The sequence below is a fragment of the Megalobrama amblycephala genome, linkage group LG7 (assembly GCF_018812025.1).
Source record: "Megalobrama amblycephala isolate DHTTF-2021 linkage group LG7, ASM1881202v1, whole genome shotgun sequence".
Lineage (NCBI taxonomy): Eukaryota > Metazoa > Chordata > Actinopteri > Cypriniformes > Xenocyprididae > Megalobrama > Megalobrama amblycephala.
Window position 1 is genome coordinate 43,944,431 of NC_063050.1, and position 23,650 is coordinate 43,968,080.

The 23,650-nt window shown below is 36.7% G+C and overlaps 1 protein-coding gene across 1 annotated transcript; it reads right to left on the reverse strand.

The window, feature by feature from the left end:
- Positions 1–1,256: 1,256 nt before the first annotated feature.
- Positions 1,257–23,310, reverse strand: chrnb5a (cholinergic receptor, nicotinic, beta 5a). Its single transcript, XM_048197646.1, has 7 exons — positions 22,610–23,310; positions 12,912–13,057; positions 11,401–11,445; positions 11,037–11,146; positions 5,573–6,533; positions 2,557–2,699; positions 1,257–2,337 (listed from the first exon to the last, which is right to left on the reverse strand). Exons 1-7 carry the CDS (start codon positions 22,671–22,673, stop codon positions 2,322–2,324), a joined length of 1,485 nt encoding a protein of 494 aa, XP_048053603.1. The 5' UTR covers positions 22,674–23,310; the 3' UTR covers positions 1,257–2,321.
- Positions 23,311–23,650: the final 340 nt, after the last annotated feature.

A 23,650-nucleotide genomic window follows, 5' to 3' on the forward strand; every position in this document is an offset into this window, starting at 1 on the left:
AATGTACTCCACACGGCTCTGGGGGATTAATAAAGGCCTTCTGAAGCGAAGTGATGCGTTTGTGTAAGAAAAATATCCATATTTAACAATTTATAAAGTAAAATATCTAGCTTCTGCCAGACCACCTTCCGTATTCAACTTACGTGAGTTGCATACGGAAGGCACAGGACGTAGCCTAAGCGCTTTGAACCCCCAGAGTTGTTACACTTTCTTCGTAAGTTGAATATGGAAGGCAGTCTGGCAGAAGCTAGATATTTTACTTTATAACTTGTTAAATATATATATATATATATATTTTTTTTTTTTTTTTTTTTTTTTTTTTTTTTTCCCAAAACGCATCGCTTCACTTCAAAAGGCCTTTATTAACCCCCTGGAGCTGTGTATGTTTATGATGGATGGATACACCCAATGCACTTTCTTGAGCTTCATACTTGTGGGTCCTGTTCACTGCCATTATAAAGCTTGGACGCATCAGGATACTTATTAATATAACTCTGAATGTGTTCATCAGAAAGAAAAACGTCAGATACACCTAGGATGGCTTGGGGGTCAGTAAATCTTGGGCTTTTTTATTTTATAGTGAACTAATCCTTTAACTATTCCATTTTTAAAATTTTGATTTTTCTGACTATTATTTCATATGTCAGGCTTTACAGGGTTAAACAAACATTTATTTTTGAGGAATAATGTGTACACATAATTATACTGTATATGAAGGTGCCAAAATGAAACAAATAATATTAAAAGCAATTCTAATTATGTAATCACACATTCATGGTAATATTTGAAAGGATTAAGCTGTTGCTTTAAGAGTTAAAACTTTAAGGGTTTACCCCTTTACAGGGAATAATGACATGAGGAAGATTACTTTACAATAAACAGCACACCCATGTCTCAGTGGTTTCCATGGCAATGGAATATTTTCCATGCTAATGTTAAAGAAAAGATTAGCAAAGGCATCTACATTCATTCTGTTACCCGGCACCTGCATGTTATTGAAGTATCAGTAAAAAGGCTAAAAGTTTGTCTTTGTATTAGTAACTATGAGGACACAAATATCAATCAGTGTATGTATCATATGATATATAAACCATATATCAATAATGGAGGATTGCCAGGGATGTACTCTGTAAATAGACTCTCTCTCAATTCAAAGATGGGACATAGAAGTTGAATGTGCATTAAGAGAAAGGAACAGAAAAAGTGAGATAAAGAAACTGTTCTCACAAAAAAATCAACACTGAAAGAAATGAAGGAAAAATGTTTTATTGTATTATTATTATTATTTTTTTTTTTTTAAATTACAATGCTTAGTTTGAGAAAAGTCTATTGATCATAATGTCATGGTGGTGAAGTGCTTTTCAATCACAGCATGAAACTTTCTTTTAAGGCAATTAAAATGTGATTTATTTCTGGAATACCACTCACAGCCAATAATCAAATGTTCATATCAAACAATATTGAGTGAACTACAGTTTGTGTGTCAATGCATTTGTGTGAGGTCAAGCAAGAAGGAGAAAAACATCTTAGAAAATTAGTCCTTGTATCAAGGTCTCTGATAATCATCCTGCTCTTGAAACCCTGTAAACCTTCTTTGACAGAAGTGAATGTGTGCCTTGAAAAAATATAAAAGTGAACACTACATAAAACATATAAATATTATAGTTATACAACAGTTTGGCTACAAAGATGTCGACTGAGTGGCACTGACAGCTGTCATATGATGCTATTATTTCTCAAATGAGAAATTCTTAACTAAAGAAACAGAATCATTGGTTTATAGCTTTGAGAGTGTAGTGGGCAGAGTTTGTCATGTGACACAAGGAGGATATTCACTAACAATGAATTGAACCAGCTGATGTGTTCACTTGCATCTAAAGGAATTATTCAAATCAGGTAATGGCTGATTTTATGGCTTATTATAACACTCTACTTCAATGAATCATCATTTGATAATTTACTGCTATCAAGTTCAATAGAAAATGCAAACAAATATCTTGTACCAAGCACACAGCACTCATTTTAATACACATTCTATAAGAAGCCTAATAATTTGCATAGAAAGGTGGTTTGCATGGAAAATAATGAATTTAAATGCAAAATGCTATTTTGTACCTGCTTAAACTGGATTGTGGGTGGTTTGTGAATAAGATTCATATGTTTGAACTGAAACACCATAACTAAAGTGGTGCAACAGTTTAGTGAATTCGCCCCACAATGGTTATGTTCTGCCACAACAATAATGTGGATATGTGTTTGTGATATGTCAAAACTTGGTCAACAGTTATGTCCAAAAGTCACAGGGTCATTCAGCAGATATTTTAGAAATCCCCATATCTGCAAAAGGAAGACAAAGGAAAGAGAAGAACACCATGGGAAAAGGCAAGGAGGAAAAGAAAGAAGCAGATGTATCAGTAAACGTCAGTAAACTTTTTCACATTGAAGGTGACGTTATTGTTAAATGCAAGTTTACAAAACTCCGGAAGGCACTGGCCTCCAAACACCTCTCTATCATGAATTAAAGAGAAGGAGTAGAGGAGGAAAGATGTGACTCACACTTCCTCTGCCACGGGGGTGTTGTAGCTTTGAAAGAGGGGCTGAACAAAGAGTCCGAGTGTGCCGACGACACACACCAGGATAAAAATCCAGAGGAAGAGCCGGTCAATCACCATGGCTACATACTTCCAGTCCTCAATGATCTGCATGACACATGCAAGCAAAAATACTTTAATTAAAATTACATATATGCATAGTCATGGGAGAATTAGGGATGGGCTTAACCCTGAATGGTTTGTAAAGTTTGAAAGTGTCTTCATGCCTGGTATTTGGTTGCACACTGCAGACATATAGTATCCCATGTCTAGGAATGGGAATTATAAAGAATTAACTATTTTTTAATGGTTCCATTAATGCCTCTTTCATTATGTGTAAGTAAAAAAGTAAATACAATTTCATTAACAATTTATGAGACAATTTTCCACCTCGGTGGACAAAAAAGATATACAATACAATACAATAATTTCAATAATAAATATTTATAAATACATTATTGTATGAGGTGTTTACACAGACTTAAAAAAAAGTTTTTTAGAGGAAGTCTTTTAAGAGGAAGCATAAATACAGTCTAACAATTGGCACATTAAACATCAATACTAAACAAACAAAATGTTATAACAGATTTCTTTCATTAATGATTATTATAAAATTCTACTAACAAAATCCATAATGTCTTTCATTCTATATATATATATTGCATGTGTATATAGTGCATGTGTGCATATGTGTTTTAGAGGTCACCGTTATTTTGCCAAGTGAGACATGTTCCTGGATCAACATGCTTTGTTGATCCTGAAACAACATTACTGTCCGAAAATTTAGTCCTAACCCTATCCCTACCCCTAAACATAATACTAGCCATAACTTATCCCTAAAATCTGAGGGAAATGATATGTGAATAACACTGATGTAGAAGCACCTAACCCTGGTTGTCAGCCTAAACTGGTCAAACTGTAAACTTGACCCTCAAGTCTGATTGGTTGGTTGGAATGTTGTTTCAAGGTCAACAAAGATGTTGATCCAGGAACATGTGGTACTTGGTGAAATCAAGTTCACCGTGTTGGTGAACCCCAGGGGAACCCTGGAATGATGTAAGAGAGAACCCACATTGGTATCTAACATCTGGAAAAGAAGTAAAACAACAGAGAACAAAAATAGCAAAGTAGTTGATGATGGTAATTATTTACAGCAATAATTAATTAATTATTATTTGATCTCAAACTGATTAATAAGCAGAAGTTATCAAAGTTATATAATCATAAATTATTAACTGTAAGACATCATTAATGACAGTATTACCATTTATCAACGTGGTTTAAATAACGGATGTGTGACAAAGCCACTTTTCCATTCCGTGCCAATCCGGGCAAGCTGGTACGGTTACAGTTTGTAATCGTACCGTACCAGGCTCAAGAGGAAACAGAACCGTTCGGCCCGACGGTGGAAAAGCGGCTAAAGTTCCTATATGTAATATTATAAATGTAATTAGTTACTGTACTTTGTAGTATGACTGAGTATCAAAGATATTAATTTGTACTCGCTAATTGATTACATTTTTACAAGTATATGTACTCTTTACTCCAGTACATTTGTGATGAGTAATGCAGCTACTCGTTTATTTCTGCTACAAAAGAAGCAATATCACCATCTACAGACAATTGAAGGTACTATATGTTGTGCGTTTTACCCTTACTCATCCAAACTGGTCAACAAGGTTACTTTACATGAATGGGAGTGGTGTTTCATACATGAGAAGCATGGAGATACATGGCTATGGCTCGTCTAGTGCAAGTAGGCTTTTACTGTTTAATTTGAACTATTTAATTTAACTTAACATTATGTTATTTATCCGTTATATTGAAGCAAACTTTTTTAAGGATATTGGTTTACTTATGCCCTTTTTAAACACTTGAGCTTAACTTGAGTGTTTGTAGACATTTAAGAGGCTGTTGTGTAGATCCTGTTTGTTCTGTCTAATTAAAATTTGCAAACTATTAGCAAACCATCCATTTAGGGGGCTTTCACACTGAGCACGTTTGCTGTGGTCTGAATCCGAGCACTTTTGCTCCTGGTGCCCAATAGCAGCATTGGTCTGATCTGAATGTCATTACAAACGTGGACAGCACATAATAGAAGATAATTCACTTTTGTGTCTTAGGGTACTGCCCCAGTGACAGCTTTGTACCTTTTTAATTCCACAAGTGCGCCAATGGGAGTGACAAGTTTTGCGCATGATCTATTGTTGACACGCAAATTAAAGAACACAGACGCAGTCAAATCATTTACATAATGACCAACTCAATCTAACAAGAGCAGTGGAAATTAGCGTTTGGGTCACAAATAAGCAGAGCTGATGCTCATCAGGTACGGGTCGACACAGGCACAACTTGTTACATGTAATCTGACAAATACGTACACATACATATAGGCCAACATGGCTTGGCAAACGATATGTTCGGATAACATCTTCCTCTGGCATTCCAAAGAAATTAATACAAGTATTCTCTGCAGTGTCTCCTCCTAACAGCAACAATTGCAGCCATGTCGCAAAATGGGTTAAGAAATGCTATTTTTGGCCATTAAATATGGTGCAAATACCAGTAAATTGACTAGCGCAAACATTAGTAAATCGCGTTGCGTGATTCATTTAAATACTCTCCTCCCATAAATTTTGTGTCTGAAGGGGAAACTCTTACAAATGCATATGCAATAAGGTCAGCCACAAAAACAACTCAGTCCACGTCTTTCCAGCCCTTAATTTTGCACTGCATGTCTTTAGTAAATCCCGACAGTATTTTTTTTTTAATCCCAAAAAGAGGGTTTGCGCCGGCGCAAGCTGTTAGTAAATCTGGCTCTTAGTCTCGATTATGGTACTCCAGTGTACTCATGGGTCCGCAAGACAGCTTTCACATTACCAATTTTTCATGCAAACCTTGCCCTGTTTTGAACTAAACTGCCAGTGTGAAAGCACCCTCAATAAGCCAATAAATCAATAAAACTCAAAACCACTTCTCACCCCTTCATCATCATCCTCAATCTTCATATGTTCAGCAATGAACCTCACACCTTCTATGGCCTCATCCACATCTTGGTCATGTCTGACTTTAACTCTCTGCCTGAAGTCTGACCCCTCAGGAAGGTCACCGACCCTCCAAGCGCCGCACACACGTCCAGGGTCATCACTTAAGAAGAACGAGTCTCCATCCAACCTTATGCTCTTTGCATCAGAGGAAAACGATTTCTGCTGGTGTTTCTTTCGAAACCTCTCCCGTACATTAGATCTTCCTGGTCGTCGCATTAGAAGGAAAGCAGGAAGCTTATGCAGGAACACACGCTTGACCCACTCAGGCATACGGTGGGTTGATGGAGAACGGTGGTGCACGTTGAGCACACACACACTCGTCACGATAGAAAATGTGACAAGTACCATCGTAAACATCAGATACTTCCCTATTAATGGAACAGCCAGTGATGTTGGTGGAACGATCTTCGAAATCAGTAGCAGAAACACAGTAAGAGCCAGAAGAACTGAAATACAAAGTGTCATCTTCTCCCCACAGTCTGAAGGAAGGTAGAAAACCAGAATTGCAAGAGAAGTGATGAGGACGCATGGAATGATGAGGTTAATCGTGTAGAAGAGAGGCTTGCGCTTGATCACAAAGTCATATGTGACATCCAGGTATGTGAGGTCATTGGGGTCTTCGTTTTTTCTGCCAGGGAGTGACACAATATCCCATTCGCCGCTGGGTGTGTAGTCATCACGACTGGCAAAATCGGACGTCAAGACAAGATCCAGTTCTGTGCGGTCGTAGGTCCAGGAACGAAATTTAAGCGTGCAGTTTTGTTGATCAAAGGGGAAGTTTTGGACTTCAATAGCACAGGCGCTCTTGTAGATGGCAGGAGGGAGCCAGAAAATGTCACCAGTGTTGGAGACAACTGCATTGCAGTAAAATGATACTTCATACACCCCATCTGCACTGTAAAAGAAAGAATATACATTCTAAATATAGTTCAAGCGTACACTGTATAAAAAGCATAAAGTGTGTTACAGTGGCAAAATGTATTCACTGGCAGAGGGGGTTTTAAAATTTTTGATGTACCCATCACCAAATATGAATATCCTTTTGAGAGGGACCTCCATCTTTTAAAAAACAACAACAACAACAACAAAAAAACAATGGCAGCAATATATTTTTATTAATAAAGTTCTTTTCATACTGTGAAAAAGTTGTTTTCCCAAAAAAAGTTTCTAAATTATATTATGTCTTAAAAATTGTATTAAAGCCAAAGAAAAATAGTAAAATATTATTTAGAGAGTATTTATATGGTATTAAGTTGACGTGTTAAGTTAGTGTATGTTTTTTATGCACACTATTAGAGTATTTTTTTTAATTACGGCTGTCAATCCAATAACATTATTGTGATGAAACTGTAGTAATATAAAATTTGGTGTGTTCAAAATTATTATGTTAAACATTTTAAATTAAACATTTTAAATTAGTTTGAAAAACCTATATATATGAGACAATGAAAACACCTCCTCATCACACACAGTTCCTGGTTAATATGCATTAATTAACAGATATTTAATCCAGGATCTCTCTCTTTCTCTCTGCCTTTTGAAAATTATTAGTGTACATCTTTTTTAATTAAAATTAACATAGAAATACAATGCTTATTTTAGCAAAGGATTACATGCACCAGTGTCTCTTTACATGAGGAAATGCCTCTTAAGCAAATTAAAGTCTCATCCCACTCAATTTATCCATTTAAGCAATGAACATGTGCAAGTGCATCCTCCATTTTTATCAGCTAAAATGGGGATTATATAACACACAATGCTTCCACTAGGAACACACATCTGACCTAGATCAAACAGTTTAAACATTTTTGCTTGTCATTCATCTTATTTTTTTTTTCTTCATTCTTCTGAGCTTTGTCGTGAACGACCTGAAAGAACAGCATCAAGGGAGGCAATTGCTTTTGCTTTTGGCAACTCTTTAGCATAATTAGCCAGTCTCTTGGAACAGTGACAGCTTGCTTGTTGTATTGAGTTTGTCACTAAATAATGACGGTGCATCAAAGCCTCAAAACATCCCAAAAGTGTACACGGCTTATAGCCTTAATAAAACCGAGAACAACTGTGAACACACATTAGTGAGGTAATAATAACTGTTTCCAAAGCTACTGCTCCAGGCTATTCCAAATAAAATATTAAGAATCAGATGTTGTGGTACACATTAGAGACTTGACTATTATATAACTATACTTATACAGTATGTCAGTGCTTAACAATAAGGATGTAAACATCAAGTAATCTTCTGAACTACTCATTCAATAGAAAGAATCCTCAATGTTGTGCTCATACTATTGTTCAAAATGTTGGGGTCAGTAGAATTTTTATTTTCGCTTTATTCAGCAAGACAGTAAAGACTTTTACAACCCAAATTCTGGAAAAGTTGGGGCGTTTTTTAAATTTGAATAAAATGAAAATTTAATTTTATTCACAATAGAACATAGATAACATAACAAATGTTTAAACTGAGAAATTTCACAATTTTATGCACAAAATGAGCTCATTTCAAATTTGATGCCTGCTACTGGTCTCAAAAAAGTTGGCACGGGGGAAACAAATGGCTGAAAAAGCAAGAAATTTTGAAAAGATTTAGCTGGGAGAACATCTAGCAACTAATTAAGTTAATTGATATCAGGTCTGTAACATGATTAACTATAAAAGGGATGTCTTAGAGAGGCAGAGTCTCTCAGAAGTAAAGATGAGCAGAGCTGTGAAAGAGTGCATAAAAAGATTGTGGAATACTTAAAACCTGTTAACCTGCACTGGTGCGCCGACGCACCGAAGCTTCTTTGTTTAAATTAGCTCAAATTTACTGTTAGATTTAATGTAATTACCTTGACAAACTATACATCATTAAAAAGATCTAAGACTCGAGCTTCAATTTTTAATCTTTATTTTACTCTCAACATTGTATAGTGACCGTTATTTGTTAATATGCGTCGGGAGTTATGAATATGAGAAACGGAGTCGTTACCTTTTCATTGAAATATGAGCGTCAGCTTCAGCCATTGAGAAAAAACTCATGTTAGATCGTCATGAAAAAACTCCACAAAATAACATCCATCAGGGCTTTTAGCTTAAAAGCATGTACATTTGGAGAAATATTGATGGATTCCCGTACGTTTATGTCAATTTTCTATACAGAGGAGTAATATTTATTAAATTTTTACCCAAAACGCGCTGTTGTCGTCATATGAGCGCTGTATACACTGACTACAGTGTTTTTTCAACTCATACCTGCAGCCGGAGGGCGCTCTGTGCACACTAGTCTACAAATAATACATCATGAACAAGAGACAATCATGTGACATACACGGAACTAACAGAGGCTACCAGACATCGCTATAATCATTGATATAAACATACAGAACGTCACTTTTGAAAGTAATAAATACACGATTGTGACGATATGTGGTTTATCTGTGTTCTTCACGCCATGTCAGGTATTCATAATAGTAGATTATATTTATAATGCAATGCTAATCGAGATAGCTTTTCTCATTGTGCAGAATAGCATTAAATTATATATTTTCTGTCAGAGTTTTGATCTGAAGCCACACCACGTCACAGAAGGTTATTTAAAACAACCGACTAGTAAGTTTGGAGCAAAAACGTGGTTTTAATCTTATAAATTGTCGTGTTTTGTTGGTGTGCTAAGGTAACATGCTAACGAGCCCAGAGATGCACCTGTTCTGAGCTAATGCAAATAAATCATTTTGAATCGTAAAGCTCACTTTTTTTCTCTCTTTTTTTTTCCAAGAAGGGCATTAGATACAGTTTGAAAGAAGGTGAAGTGAGAAGTTTGGTGAATGAAATGAGGGATTAAATCATCTTGAATAGAACATCAGGAATTATAATAGAGACAAAAGAAAAGAATAATTAGAGCCATAAGCAGGTTGGAGAGGTGTGAATGTGTTCAGGGGAGACTGAAACTGAATGGGGCAGTTAGCACCACAAACACAATATGGACAATACACTTGAATAGATGACAATAAACATCAGTTAACATTTTAGGGTCCTTTCTAAATAAAGTCTCATGACATGGTCTTGAAAAACATGTAATAAAACTCAGAATTTTAAACTTATCTTCATATTTGAAATATAACATGGTCAGACATGCTGCAGAACGCATTTCTAGATTGCCACAAGGCCAACTTCACTTTTATTTTCATAAATATATTTCATATAATACATTTCTAATAACTTTTCAAAACTTTGAAGCTACTTTTAACTATTTTCTTCATTGTGACAATAATTAATTAATTATTTACCATAAACTGCAAAGCGTCTGCTTTCAAATGAGACCTTACTTGTGCTTTTAGTGCAAAGGGTTCATGAACTGTATCTGTTTTAGTTTGGGTATGTCATTTCTTGGAATTTTCCAAAAGCGGGGGTGCTGGCTAACAGGTTAAAAACAATGTTCCTCAATGTCAAATTGCAAAGGCTTTGCAAATCTGATCATCTACAGTGCATAACATCATCAAAAGATTCAGAGAATCTGGAGAAAACCTTTATTGCATGCCCGTGGTCTTCGGGACCTCAGACGACACTGCATCACTTATCGGCATGATTGTGTCAATGACATTACTAAATGGGCCCAGGAATACTTCCAGAAACCACTGTCGGTAAACACAATCCGCCATGCCATCTGCAGATGCCAACTAAAGCTCTATTATGTAAAAAGGAAGCCATATGTAAACATGGTCCAGAAGCGCCGTCGTGTCCTGTGGGCCAAGGCTCATTTAAAATGGACTGTTTGTGCATAAAATTGTAAAATTTCTCAGATTAAACATTTGTTATTTTTTCAATGTTCTGTTGTGAATAAAATATTGGCTCATGTGATCTGAAAGTCTTTTAGTTTTCATTTTATTCAAATTTAAAAAACATCCCAACTTTTCCAGAATTCGGGTTGTACATTGTTACGAAAAAATTCAAATAAGTGATGTTCTTTTGAGTTCATCAAAGAAAAATGCACTATGGTTTCCACAAATATATTAAGCAGCACAACCGTTTTCAACATTGATAATAATAAGAAATGTTTCTATATTAGAATAATTTCTGAAGTATAAAGTGACAGTAAAGACTGAGGTAATGGCTGCTGAAAAGTCAGCTTTGCCATCACATAAATAAATAACATTTTAAAATATATTAAAACAGTCATTTTAAATTTAATAATATTTCACAATATTACTGTTTTACTGTATTTATAATGGAACCTTGGTGAGCATAAGAGACTTTAAAACATTAAAAAATGGAAGTCTGTGTCTATGTGTCTATATATGGAAGTTTGAATGGAAGTGTGTGTGTGTGTGTGTGTGTGTGTGTGTGTATATATATATATATATATATATATATATATATATATATATATATATATATGCTACTGGTCACAGTTATGGCATACTTGTTATAGAGTACTATATCAGGGAGCCAGATGTGCTGTGATGGTATTCGTAGTTTTTTGATGCCCTCATACTCATTCGGATCCCACACCAGTCTGTAGTCATTCCATTCCTATAGAAAAATTAAAATGCTGTTGAAAAAAAACTGTTGAAAATGAGTCAGATGATGTACCAAACTCATTTAAAACCAAACAGCTAAATGCATTCACTCAGTTAAACAGGATTTTCCATCACGCAACAGAAATGACCTAAAAGTGTATAATTTAATTTTAACGTGCGTGTGTGCACTCATGTATTGGACAGCTCATTTGACTGTGTTTTATAACACTATCCAGATGAGTACACAGGCATAGCAGGTGAGCTTACCTGAGTCAGCCACACATTCGTTGTCATGATTTGTTCCCTCTCATTCTGTAAAAAAACAGAACATTGCATGTGTTTGTATTAGGGTTCTTATTTTCATACAGAAATAGCACAAGTGCAAATGTGATATTAATTTTATATAAGAGTTTAATAAATAAGAAGTTAATATTGTTCTGTATTTTAGACACAATATTGTCTGTTTTTGCTCGATTTTGCCAACGAAAATATTACTTATAAAGCCACAACAGAACTGTTGTGCATCTCAGAACATATTGTGCAATGACTTACTCATTTAGACATTTACCACAGTTTTAGTTTCTTATTTAGAGCATAATTTCTTTAAAAAATAATTTCATATTTTCATATTAATAAAAAAAAAGAAGAAAAGAAAATTCTGTCATCATTTACTCACCTTCATGTCATTTCAAACCTGTATGACTTTTTCTTTTCCAGAACATAAAAGAAGATATTTTCAAGAATGTTGGTAACCAAACTGTTTTGGTTACCATTGGTTACTGACTTCCATTGAATATAAAAAAAAATCCGCAACATTTCTCAAATTATTTTCTTTTACTGATCCCAAACTTTTGAATTGCTATGTTGAATCAGATAAAATGTTTCTTTCTAAAGCTACTTTTTGTAATGTCTATTTGATGCTTTTCTCATTTAACACAATAATGACTTTAAATTATCTTCTGGGGGTTATTTCTCAGCGAAATTTGATGTGTGATTAATTTGCGATTAACTACATTAATTCGGCACATTATGTAATTCGATTAAAAAATTAAATCGCTTGACAGCCCTAGTTTGTATGCAACAGTGAAAAAGGGAACAGAAAATTACTGGGTGGAGTGACAAGGATATGATGGGATCAGACTCAAACCTGCATCACCCGTGTGAGTACTAACACTGTGTCCTAACCAAACGGGACCCGGCAGGGTTCCAGCATCCTCACAATGAGTGCAAGTCAGTTTGAATGTATTTGCTGTTTAATATACAGCTGTCTGAAGCACAGAGATGAATAAATGAGATTTTGCAGTGGGTGGGGATACACAGTGTAACAGGACAAATATAGAAACAAACTGTTTTGTTGCTTGTCACTTTGTGGCATTATGCCTGGTTAGAACACAGTGTCAAATTGAATTTACCTGTCAGTCTGAATGTACCTTGAGTCTCTAATGTGTCAAGGACATGCTACTGCTGCTGCACCACAGCTCTAATGCAATTGTGTGCTTGTGACGTGAACATTAGATGCACTTTTTTAAAGCCAGAACATTTTTTAATTTTTATTTAAATTTGTAATACATTTTTAATATTTAAATTCATATTTATATAAACTTTTTTTTATGTTGCACTCAATACAATTCAAAAGTTTGGAGTCAAAAACATTTTTATATATAAGATGACTTAAATATAAATATTATATACACTAGCGTTTAAAAGTCTGGAGTCAGTAGTTTTTTGCTCTAATATTTTGTGAGTGCTGTATGTCTGTGTGTATGAAAAACACTTACCACACTAATGAGCTGTGCAAGAGAGACTTTGATGCCAATAGTGACCTGCTGACTCTTATTGACCGCAGGCCGGATAAGTTTATTGTAGCGCTCAGGACCAAGCAGAAAATCTACCAGCCTCTCCTCAGCATCAGCAGCAAGACACACTAACAGACACAAACACACACACATACACAAAACAGATCCACATGGGGGGGGAGAAATGTTTGAAGATCAATACATGGCAAATGGGTCATCATGACAAACTTTCCTTGATCAAAGATTGTAAGACCATTTACTAAAAGCAAACAGCAAAAAACAGCTCATTCTGAAATCCTTGGATTTCTGACATCTGACTTGAACAGTCTGAGCAGCACATTATTGTGTTAAATTGACTATTTATAAATTACTATAAATAAACTAAATTATGACTTCCTTGGCAAAAAAATAATAGGAAATAGAAATATAAGTGAATCACAAGAATTAAAATCTATATATGATATGACCCCATCAAGGCTGTTCTAGCTTTGTATCTAATGTCTGTTTGCCAAAACCTTTTAAAATTGTGTCATTAGATGTCAAATATGCATTGAAAGACACAAAGTCGCAAAGCAGTGCTATATCTTGACAGTTTATACAGTTATATATATATAGTTCTTGAGTTTTTGAGAATATCATGAAAAGGCCAAAATGTCTGCTAAGCAGCATGTAATCTGCTTTCACTGCAGAGCAAAAACACAAATATGTCAGAATAATTTTACTATGCATCTTATCCTATCATAACTCATAAGCCCACCAATGCTGTGGAGGGAGTGTGCCAATGACATGGCAAAACAATGACTTGCCAAGACTGTAGCAAAACACACACACACACACACACACAAACACATGCCATTTCCTCCCCACTGCATGTAGGATAAAATCTCCAGTGACTCTGCTCCTCCTCCTAAAACAGAACACTGACACACAAACACCCCTGGTTTCCATCATGAATCCAAGATTGTGTCAGACTCGATTGGTATGATCCATTCCACACCAGAAGAAACACAGACACACACACACCTTCAAGCTTTTGTGGTTATGCAGAGCCTTAGTCATTTTCAATGGCTTTTCCCCTTTAGCAACACAACGTCCAGATCCACTTCATATTAGTTTATGTGTTTGTTTGTTTGTTTTGTTTGTGTGTGTGTCTGTGCACGTGTTTTTGTGATTTATGAGGACACAGATTTGTGTAATGACATGGGTATTACACTGGTATTACGAAATTTTATGAGTCCTCATATTTAAAATAGCTTTAAAAACATACTAAAAAATATAAAAATGTAAAAATGCAGAATGTTTTCTGTGATGGGTAGGTTTAGGAGTAGGGGTAGTGTAGGGGGTAGAATGTACAGTTTGTTCAGTATAAAAACCATTACGCCTATGGAATGTACTCACTAAGATAGCAAAACAAACCTGTGTGTGTGTGTGTGTGTGTGTGTGTGTGTGTGTGTGTGTGTGTGTGTGTGTGTGTGTGTGTGTGTGTGTAACGCACTCTTCAATGATGATATTCCTATGCAAAAGTCATAGATAACTCTGGAATGACAATCAATGTGTGAGTATATGTGTGTCTGACCTATCACCTCTAATCTCAGACCCATCTGTGTGTGACCACCATTTCCGGCATAGTGCTTTATAAACAAGTTTAAAAAACATCTGCAGCAGCATCTGATTCCAAACCTAATATCCATTTTATTTATTCTATTTGTCAGTCTTTCAATGTCTATATGAGCTTCAGTGGATTCAAATGCAGTAATCAGTACACAGAACCACTAACAAATATAAGCATGTTTATAAATAAAACAGAATTTAATATTTTACAATTTATATTAAATTTTAGACACAGTATTGTCTGTTCCAAACAAAGCCAAGGTAGAATTAAACTGTTCCATGTACAATTCAAAAGTTTTTGTCAGTAAGACTTTTTCTAATGAAACCATTTTCAACATATAATAAACACTTGGCTTGCTTAATCTTGGCTACATTGAAGTACAGATGAACACAACCTGCTGTAGGGATTTCACAGTCATGTGAGTTTATGGCAAGCCGTTTTAACATTTAATCCTTAAAACGTATTAGTATCTATTTTCATGCTACTAATACTTATTTTTAAGATACTAGTGTCTTTTCCATTAAGTACTAGTACGTATTCATACTAGTACTTTAGATACTAGTATTTATTCCAAATGTTACTAGTAAGATTTTTTTATTATACTAGTAAGATTTTGAATTGAACTTTACAGTGGTGCTCCGGTGTCTTGGCGGGCGCATAAAAAACAGCATCATCTGCGTAAAGTTGGCAGCGGACACCCGGACAGATCAAAGGCAAGTCATTTATAAAGAGACCAAACAACGATGGTCCTAATATAGAACCCTGAGGTATGCCCATACGAATGTTTAAAAATGAGGATTTGTCCCTGGCCACTTTAACATATACTAGTACCTTTTGAAAAGATACTAGTACTTATTCATTAGACACTAGTACTTAATCATTAGAGACTGGTACTCATTCGTAAGATACTAGTACTAGGGGTGTAACAATACATCGATATATATCGATACATCGATCTAATGTCTAACGATCCGATGCATCGATGCAATGCGTAAAAAATCGATACCTGTGGGCTATTTATAGAGGCACCTTTGTTTTAACATTCTCCACATTTTCACACAATATCAGTCTATGCATTATCGCCAACGCATGCATTCTCATTTAAACTACCTTTCAGAACTTGTGAAAGACACTCGGGACAGTTGATGGAACTGTCACTGGTCGATATATTTTGGTTGAGTTAATAAAAATTTAACTGGTTGTGTAAAATAGGCTCAAAATATCGAAATATTAATCGTATCGAATCGTATCTTAATCGTATCGCAGAACTTTTTGAGGTATCGGAAAATATCGAATCGCTGGCTATGAGAATCGATATTGTATCGAATCGTGATGAACTGTCTGATTTACACCCCTAACTAGTACCTATTCATTAGATACTAGTGCTTCATCATTACATACTAGTGCCTATTACAGGGGTCATCAACTATATTTGTCCAAGGGCCAGAATTTTTCACTGCAGACACTGTAAGGGCCAGATACTCGTAATATAAAATAAAATTCGAATTGTATCCTAATACTGTATGTTATTATTTGATATACTAATTCTAATTCCACATTTATGTTATTTTTTACATATTACCTGTACTGCAGCAAGCCACCAGGGGGCGATAGCGATATTTTAGGCTTCATATTTGTGAGGCTTTCAAGCTGTCCATCACTGTCACGCAATTGTGCGCAAATCCCAGGCAAGGAAAATTTTGACATTTGTGAAAAAATGAGCACGTGAAACAATAAAAGATGTTCAATGAGAGAACGCGTTTATCGTCATTCTTGACTGAAGGCAGGCTATGGCACAAGCTACTTTTCAGAAGGCTTTTTGTTTCGTTAGATTAAAAATAAAAAACGGTTCTCATTCCCCCTTGAATAAGGCCGGCGACACACTGGCTGCGTGAGCGACTCAGCTGCGTGGCGTGTCCGTTTTTATTTCGGCTCCCATATTTAACAGGTTGGAGTTTGCACACTGAGACACGCGTCTCAGGCGCGCTCGAGCCACGCAGAAAACGCGTGCATGCTAGAAATAGAACCGACGCGTGTTCCAGCAACGGGAGTGTTCTCTGGCTAGAGCGCAGAACAGCGGAGTTTGTGCATGTCTGAGCTTGTGTTTTGTTGCTTTGACATTGTGGAAAATAGAATAATAGACAAAATGTATTAGCATTTTTACCCGTTATTATCAATCTAAATTAATCTCGTTTTTAATTTAACTTAATTTCGTTTTTCTTTGTTTAAATTTCTGTGTCAATTTGTTAGTCAGAAAATTATTAGACTACCTTAAAAGTATTGCTTAATTTAACAGACCTGTGTGTGTGCGTTTTATATCACTAGTGCAGTGTCCGTTCTCGGAGCATAAGCCCTGCCCGCGTGAGGTGCGCCGCTTCCCGCTCGCGCTGCTCTAACTGTAGTTTACTAAAAGTTTATTAATTCTGAATGTGTCGCGTCTCGCGTGTCCATCTATATTGCACCAAATGCGACACTGCACTCCCCTGTGAAGTCGATTGGATGAACGGTTCTCGAAATAATAAAAATGCAAACGGATATACAGACACAGATTCCTGCCTTTATTAGAGAGAAAAATATGTTCAGCCCCTCTCTCCGAAGCTTCGAATAGTCGATGTTCATCAAAAAATGGTATTCGGACCAGCCCTAAACTTTTTCCTCTTACAAGGCTATTCCTGAATTCAGTATTATTCTGGGTGCCGGATGGAAATCTCTGGTGGGCCGAATTTGGCCCGCGGGCCGCCAGTTGACGTTGCATGGCCTATTAAATTGGTACTAGTATTTATTTATTAGATACTAGTACTTCTTCATTAGTTACTAGTACGTATTATTAGATACTAGTACTTATTCATTATATACTAGTACCTATTAAATAGATACCATTAGATTTCGGTAGTGACTAACTATTCTAATGATACTACTAACACATTTAAATTATTTGCCATTGATTTCTATGGGGATCTGTCATTCAGATATCAACTATTCAGTTCTGACCAGTATGTATTCCAATTGTATTCATATTTATTAGATACTAGTAGGTATTCATTAGGTACTAGTACTTATTTTTTAGATACTAGTACCTATTACTAGATACTAGTACTTAATTATTAGACATAAGTACTTATTTATTTATTTTACTAGTATCTAATGAATAAGTACCAGTACCTAAAAAATAAGAACTAGTATCTAATAAATAAGTACTAGTATCTTTTAAAAAAGTATTAGTATTTAAAGAATAGGCACTAGTACCTAAAGGATAAGCACAAGTAGCTAATGAATAAGTGCTAGTACTTAATGGAATAGATACTAGTATCTAAAAAATAAGTAATAGTAGCATGAAAATAGATACTAGTACGTCTTAAGAATTAAATGTTAAAACGGCTTGCCATAGTGAGTTTGGCTCAGTGCTACAGAGGTAGGATCCGACTGGCTGCTCCCGCCACTCATTCTAAAACCACAGGGCTTGTCCAGGTTTTGACACCTCTCGCACCCAAAGTGAGAACACCAAAGTGGTAACACTTGAGTCATTACAAGTGGGTTACCATCATCTTTTGAATACTGATCCAAATGGCCAGTAATTTCTTTAGAAGGATGTAGTAACACTTGAGTTATTACTTTTGAAAACCTTACAAAATCCTCAAAAGCTTGCAATGACCTCAGTTATTGCTAGAGTTATCATGTTTTTCACTTTAGAATACTGTTTAAATAAGTAGTCCTTGGGAGGTATGAAAAAATAATATCCTAAAGTGTTACCTTAGCTTTATTAAAGCTACAAAGCTAATAAATATATTCATCCTTATTACAGAAAAAAGTAGCCTACACTAAAGCTACAAAGTTATTCACTCAAGATCAGTGATTTTCTAGGGTGTCAAAATGTCCTTTGTTCTTTTGATTAACATTAATGACACAGATAGCAGCAGGTTTAATAGGCTGCTGTCACTTTAAGACCTGACACACATGACGCAGATCTGACACACATCCTATTTTTGCACAACTCTTTACGTTCATTTAACACTTTTTAAGAATGTTCTTATGAAGATACTCGATAAAGCAGGAACTTTGACAGTTTTGTGTGTTTTTGTCCATTCAAGCGTGAAAGAGAACTCAATGCGGCACTGACACGCTGTCTAATTCTGTGTTTGCGTTTCGGCAGTTTGTTCACAGAGAGCCAGTACAGATTTGAGTTCTTTTGTAGCATCTTATCGCAATGGTTTAATAGCACTTGAATGAGTGATAGCGTGATCATTTAGCGCAGTCAAAGGATGCTGCATTAATTGCGTCAAATATTTTGTTATAAAATGATATTATGAAATATATAATAATATTATGAATATTATTTAAAAAATTGCAAAATTAACTTGAATTTTGACACCCTAGTATATACACAATAAGTGCATTGTATCAAATTATTAATTTAAATATTAGTACATAGTAGTTAAAGGCACTTAAAGTGAGGCCTAGAATTTTATTGTGAAATTGATATGTATCTTTGACTTTTTAATTTCTTAACCTATAAGATGTGGGTCAATTTGAGCACTGACCATGTTGCTGTCTTTTAGGTTGTTCACCAGCCTTTACATTACATCATACTACAGACCGTAGAGTTATAAGTCTTGATGTCATCAGTGATCTCATATTTACTTATGAGCCCTGTAGATCCTTTTATTTTCCCAAATTGTGCTACTCTTATATTTGTAAGATTGCCCTCTTTCCTTGTCTCTCTTTTGCTACCTCACTTCAAGTAAACATTTTAATGCACACTGCAGCTAATTACGTTAATTTATTGTATCCAAAACATGGTTCTAGTGTAGAACCCAAGAGTAAAGTCTTGCACTCCAGCTAGAAAGGTAGATTTAAAGGTAGATTTTAAAGTGTAGTCTTACAGAAAAGCTGTGTAAAAGACACATCAACATAAGTAACAACTCCTGAAAGAGCTGATAATTAAAGATTAAATAAATTGTGTAGATGTAATTTACACTTTTATGTGTGTTTGTGGCTATTCGGTGGGGCTGTAATTTATGTGAACTGCCTTTGAACTGAGGTTGTGTGTTTTTGTCATGCTTGCTCTGGTGTTAATGGCTGTTAGTGGGGGTTAAGTGATGGATGGATGTGGATGGAAGCACTCTCTTCAGCTCATACTCGTTGATCCCACTCACTGCCATTACAAAGCTTGGATGTGTCAGAATATTTATTAATATATCTCTGACTGTGTTCATCAGAAAGAAGTAAGTCATATACACCTCTGCTGCCAATTGCATAAACACAACCAATATGTTAAGACTGTGTCTTAAGTACTAGTATGACCAACTAGTGATTAGTCAAGGGCAATCAGTGTTACTTTTTGGTTTCAAATTATACCAATCTACGTTTTATGTACTTGACTTAAAACAGTTATGAACAGTCTTAAAGAAAAAAATGTGATGACTAACTTGTAAGACTAGTCTTAGCAGTTTATGCAACCGGCCCCTAGGATGGATTTGAGGGTGAGTAAAGCATGTGGTAATTTTCATTTGAAAGTGAACTAATCCTTTAATGTGGCACCTCAAAGCTGCCCGGGACTCAGTGGAGGAGTTTTTTTATCTTCCAAGGTGGCTGTTGTTTGGAGGAGTATGTGGAGGAATTCGTCGGAGTGAGCCACCGTTGCCCTTTGTGACGACATCACGTCATGGAGGGGTTTTTGATACCGACTTTACGACAAAATCCAGCTTGTAATGTCGTGAAGAATCTCCTGCTGGACGCTGGCCAAGTACATCAACTTCACCCTATGGCTCGACGGATGTTCTTTCACTGTGGGCGATATAGAAGAGGATCCAGCCGCCAGCGTCCAGCCAACTCACCATCCGTCACCACCCCAGACCCAGCACCTACATCCACTGAGGATAAGGAGCAAGAGCCTACCACAGGCCGAGAGACCAAGCTGATTCCCGCCATGGAGACCAAGCCCAAGTCAATGCCCAGCACGGAGCCAGAGCCAGCAGCTACACTCATCCCGGAAGAGAAACCAGAGGCCCCGGCTGACCAGGTGTGTGAGCCAGTTATTTCATCTGTGTCAGTGGGGGTTTTAGTGGAACTGGAAACAGAGGGATGGCTGATGGACTGGGAAATGGATGCAGTGCTTCCCATCCTGCCCACCCACAAACCTTCTCTATCACTAGTCCCCTCCTGCATTAATCTGTGTTCTGTCCAGCCTCTGTCCGCTGGTCCTGTCCAGCCTAGGTTTGTCATCACCACCGGTCCTGTCCATCACAGTATGTTTTTTGTCATCACCAGCCCTATCCATCACTGAGCCTGCTTCATCGCCCAGTCTTCCTCTTCTGCACGCTCCACCGAAGCCAGCCATTCCCTTGGCTCTGGCTCCCTTCAGCCCCTCCCCACAGCCCTGCGATGCAGCCCTGATCTGCCTTGGGGCTCGGTCACTCATCGCCAGGACTGTGCCTCTCCTTGTCCTTCATTGTCACTCGGTCTCTTGGTCTCATGGACTCCGACTGGGCCTCTTCATCTCCAGGCAGCAGTGCTGTTGGTTAGGCTCAAAGAACCACCTTGGATCGTCCCTCCATCACTGCCACCATGGGTCGCCTCCATCGTGGTCGTCTCCTGGGTCGCTCTGGGATCTCGTCGGCCATCCGGTCCTCCCTGGATCCTACCACCATTCACTCCTCCATGGGCCCTTCCACCATCATCTCCTCCATAGCTACTACCTTCATCATTGCCACTCTGGTCTCTCATGCCGGCATGTCTGCCTTCATCTAGCCCTTCGCCCACTCCTCGTCCCTCTTCAAAGCCTCCACCCCTCCTCCCTCGCTTCATCTATTATGGCACAAAGTCGCACCTACCCAGAGGGGGCATTATGTCACAATTATGTTATGTTTCACTCTCATGGACTTTTAGTTTTATTATCATCAGTTTCCTTTGTTCAAGTTTCCTACCATTCGTTAGTTTCCATGGACACTCATTAATTATCACAGCTTTTTGTTATTAGTTCATCACCATTGTGTATTTAAGTTCCTCCTTGTGCACTCTTCATTTGTCCGGTATTGTTTATGTCTTTACACGCTGTATGTTGACTACCTCTTGCTATTGGATTATTTGAGTTTGTTCTAATAAATAATACTTTGTTTTGTAACCTTTTTTTAATCATCTTTATCTTCATCTGGACTGAAATGTGACACTTAGACAGTAGTTCATTAATTGTGCATTTTATCTTTGAGGAAAGGGAATGTTGTGAAAACATTTGCTCTTCCATTGACCTCTATTTATTTAATTTACTTCCACTTATATTAAAAGGGTATATGGACATATGGACTACCTAATAGAAATATTTCAGCCCGAAAAATGTCTTAACTTCAAATACTTTCACAACTATATCTATATGTACTTTAAATGTTTGCATGTAATGGCACATTTGTCTGTTTGTGTATGTGTGTTTGAACATATTTTTTGACAAAATCAAACTCATTGCTTATGTAGTTCAAAAGTTAAATTAAAAATAAATTTTAAAAAATCCAACATATATGCAAATACAAAAGGAGAAGTAAAAGAATGCTCATGATGGTGAACAAGGACCAGGGGCCTTCAAGCTCCAAAAATGACAAAAAGCTCCAGTAAAACATCAAATGTAGTCCATACATCTCAAGCACTATATTCCAGGTCTTCTGAAGCAGTGTAAAAACTACATATCACCTCTGTGAAGTCTCAGAAACATAGAAACCAAAAGAATAGTATTTGACCTACTTATTGAACAATGAACACAAATAAACTTAATCAACAAGTCTTCCATGCACGTGTCCCACATGAACTCATGCATCCATTAGGGAAGAGAGAGAGAGAGAGAGAGAGAGAGAGAGAGAGAGAGAGAGAGAGACAGAGACAGAGAGAGAGAACAAAGAATCAAGAAAAACACCATCTTACCATGTCTGTAATAAAAAGTACTGCATGCTTAGTTCCTGTATTACTAAATATATGCTGCATATATAAAACAAACTATAAAACATAAAATAAAATAAAATAAAATAAAATAAAATAAAATAAAATAAAATAAAAAAGGTGTTATTTAAAAACAAGTATGCCTTACTTGTCACGCACAGCCAAAACAGACAGGGACATAAAAACCACTTTGATGCCATCATGGTGCCCATTACTCTCTCTCTCTCTCGCTCTCTCTCTTTCTTTTCTGTCCCGGGTGAAGGTTCACAGTGATGTCCAGTCTACGGCCACTATCACCCTCCAGGAGTCCTCCGTCCTCTCCAGGACGGGCGCTGTCGTGTGTTTAACGCAATACGATGCTTATTCTCTGTGCTCCAGGCTTTGCGCTTCCTCTCTCAGTATTCAGCAACCGTCTCCCAATCATCGACAGATGCTTTGCTCGCGTTAATACAATGTATTCCAGTCCGGCAAGAGAAGCGCGAGCCCGTCCACAGACTCCAGTCAGCTTACGCGCGCTTACATTTGAAGTACGTTTAAGACATTTATCAAGTCAGTACACATATCTTAACAAGAAACACCGTTGTTGCATTTGTAAACACGTTTCTCGACAACACGAAAATAAATGACAGTAGACACCGGCTCCAACTTTTAAACGATGACGCGAACTGCTGTCGTTACTCTGATGGGTTCAATCTCCCACACACACACACACACACACATCTGCGTTTTCTGCTTTTTTATCTCACAAACTTCGGTAGCGTCAACATTTTTATACTATCGCACTAGGCTATTGTTTGATGTATTCCTGTCTGAGTGATCTTCGGATGCAGTGCAAGGATCTGTGAGAATAGAGATACATTCTCAAATGGGACATCGCTCCTAGAGAATCACGTGACGGACCGCGTTTTCCGTGCGAGGTGCAGGAAACGGTTGTTAACAGGTAATTTATTTAACAGTTTTATTTAATTTATTGAACATCTATCTATCTATCTATCTATCTATCTATCTATCTGTCTGTCTCTTTTTTGATGGGACACCACATCATGTTGTTAGACAGTAGGCTATTTAAAGGCAGCCTAATCTTTCGTCTTAGTCCAACAAAAACTCAACTATCAGCAGACTCAAAAGAATTCTCTGGTAATCAGTTCATGTCTGTCCACAAAAAAATAAATGAATAAATAAAAAATAA

Coding starts and splice junctions, on each gene's coding strand:
- chrnb5a (XM_048197646.1), bottom strand. CDS start 22,673: ATGGGCACCATGATGGCATCAAAGTGGTTTTTATGTCCCTGTCTGTTT. Junction 11,446..12,911: donor TTGCACAGCTCATTAGTGTG/GTAAGTGTTTTT, acceptor GTTTTTTTACAG/AATGAGAGGGAACAAATCAT. Junction 2,700..5,572: donor TTGAGGATGATGATGAAGGG/GTGAGAAGTGGT, acceptor TGTGTCATGCAG/ATCATTGAGGACTGGAAGTA.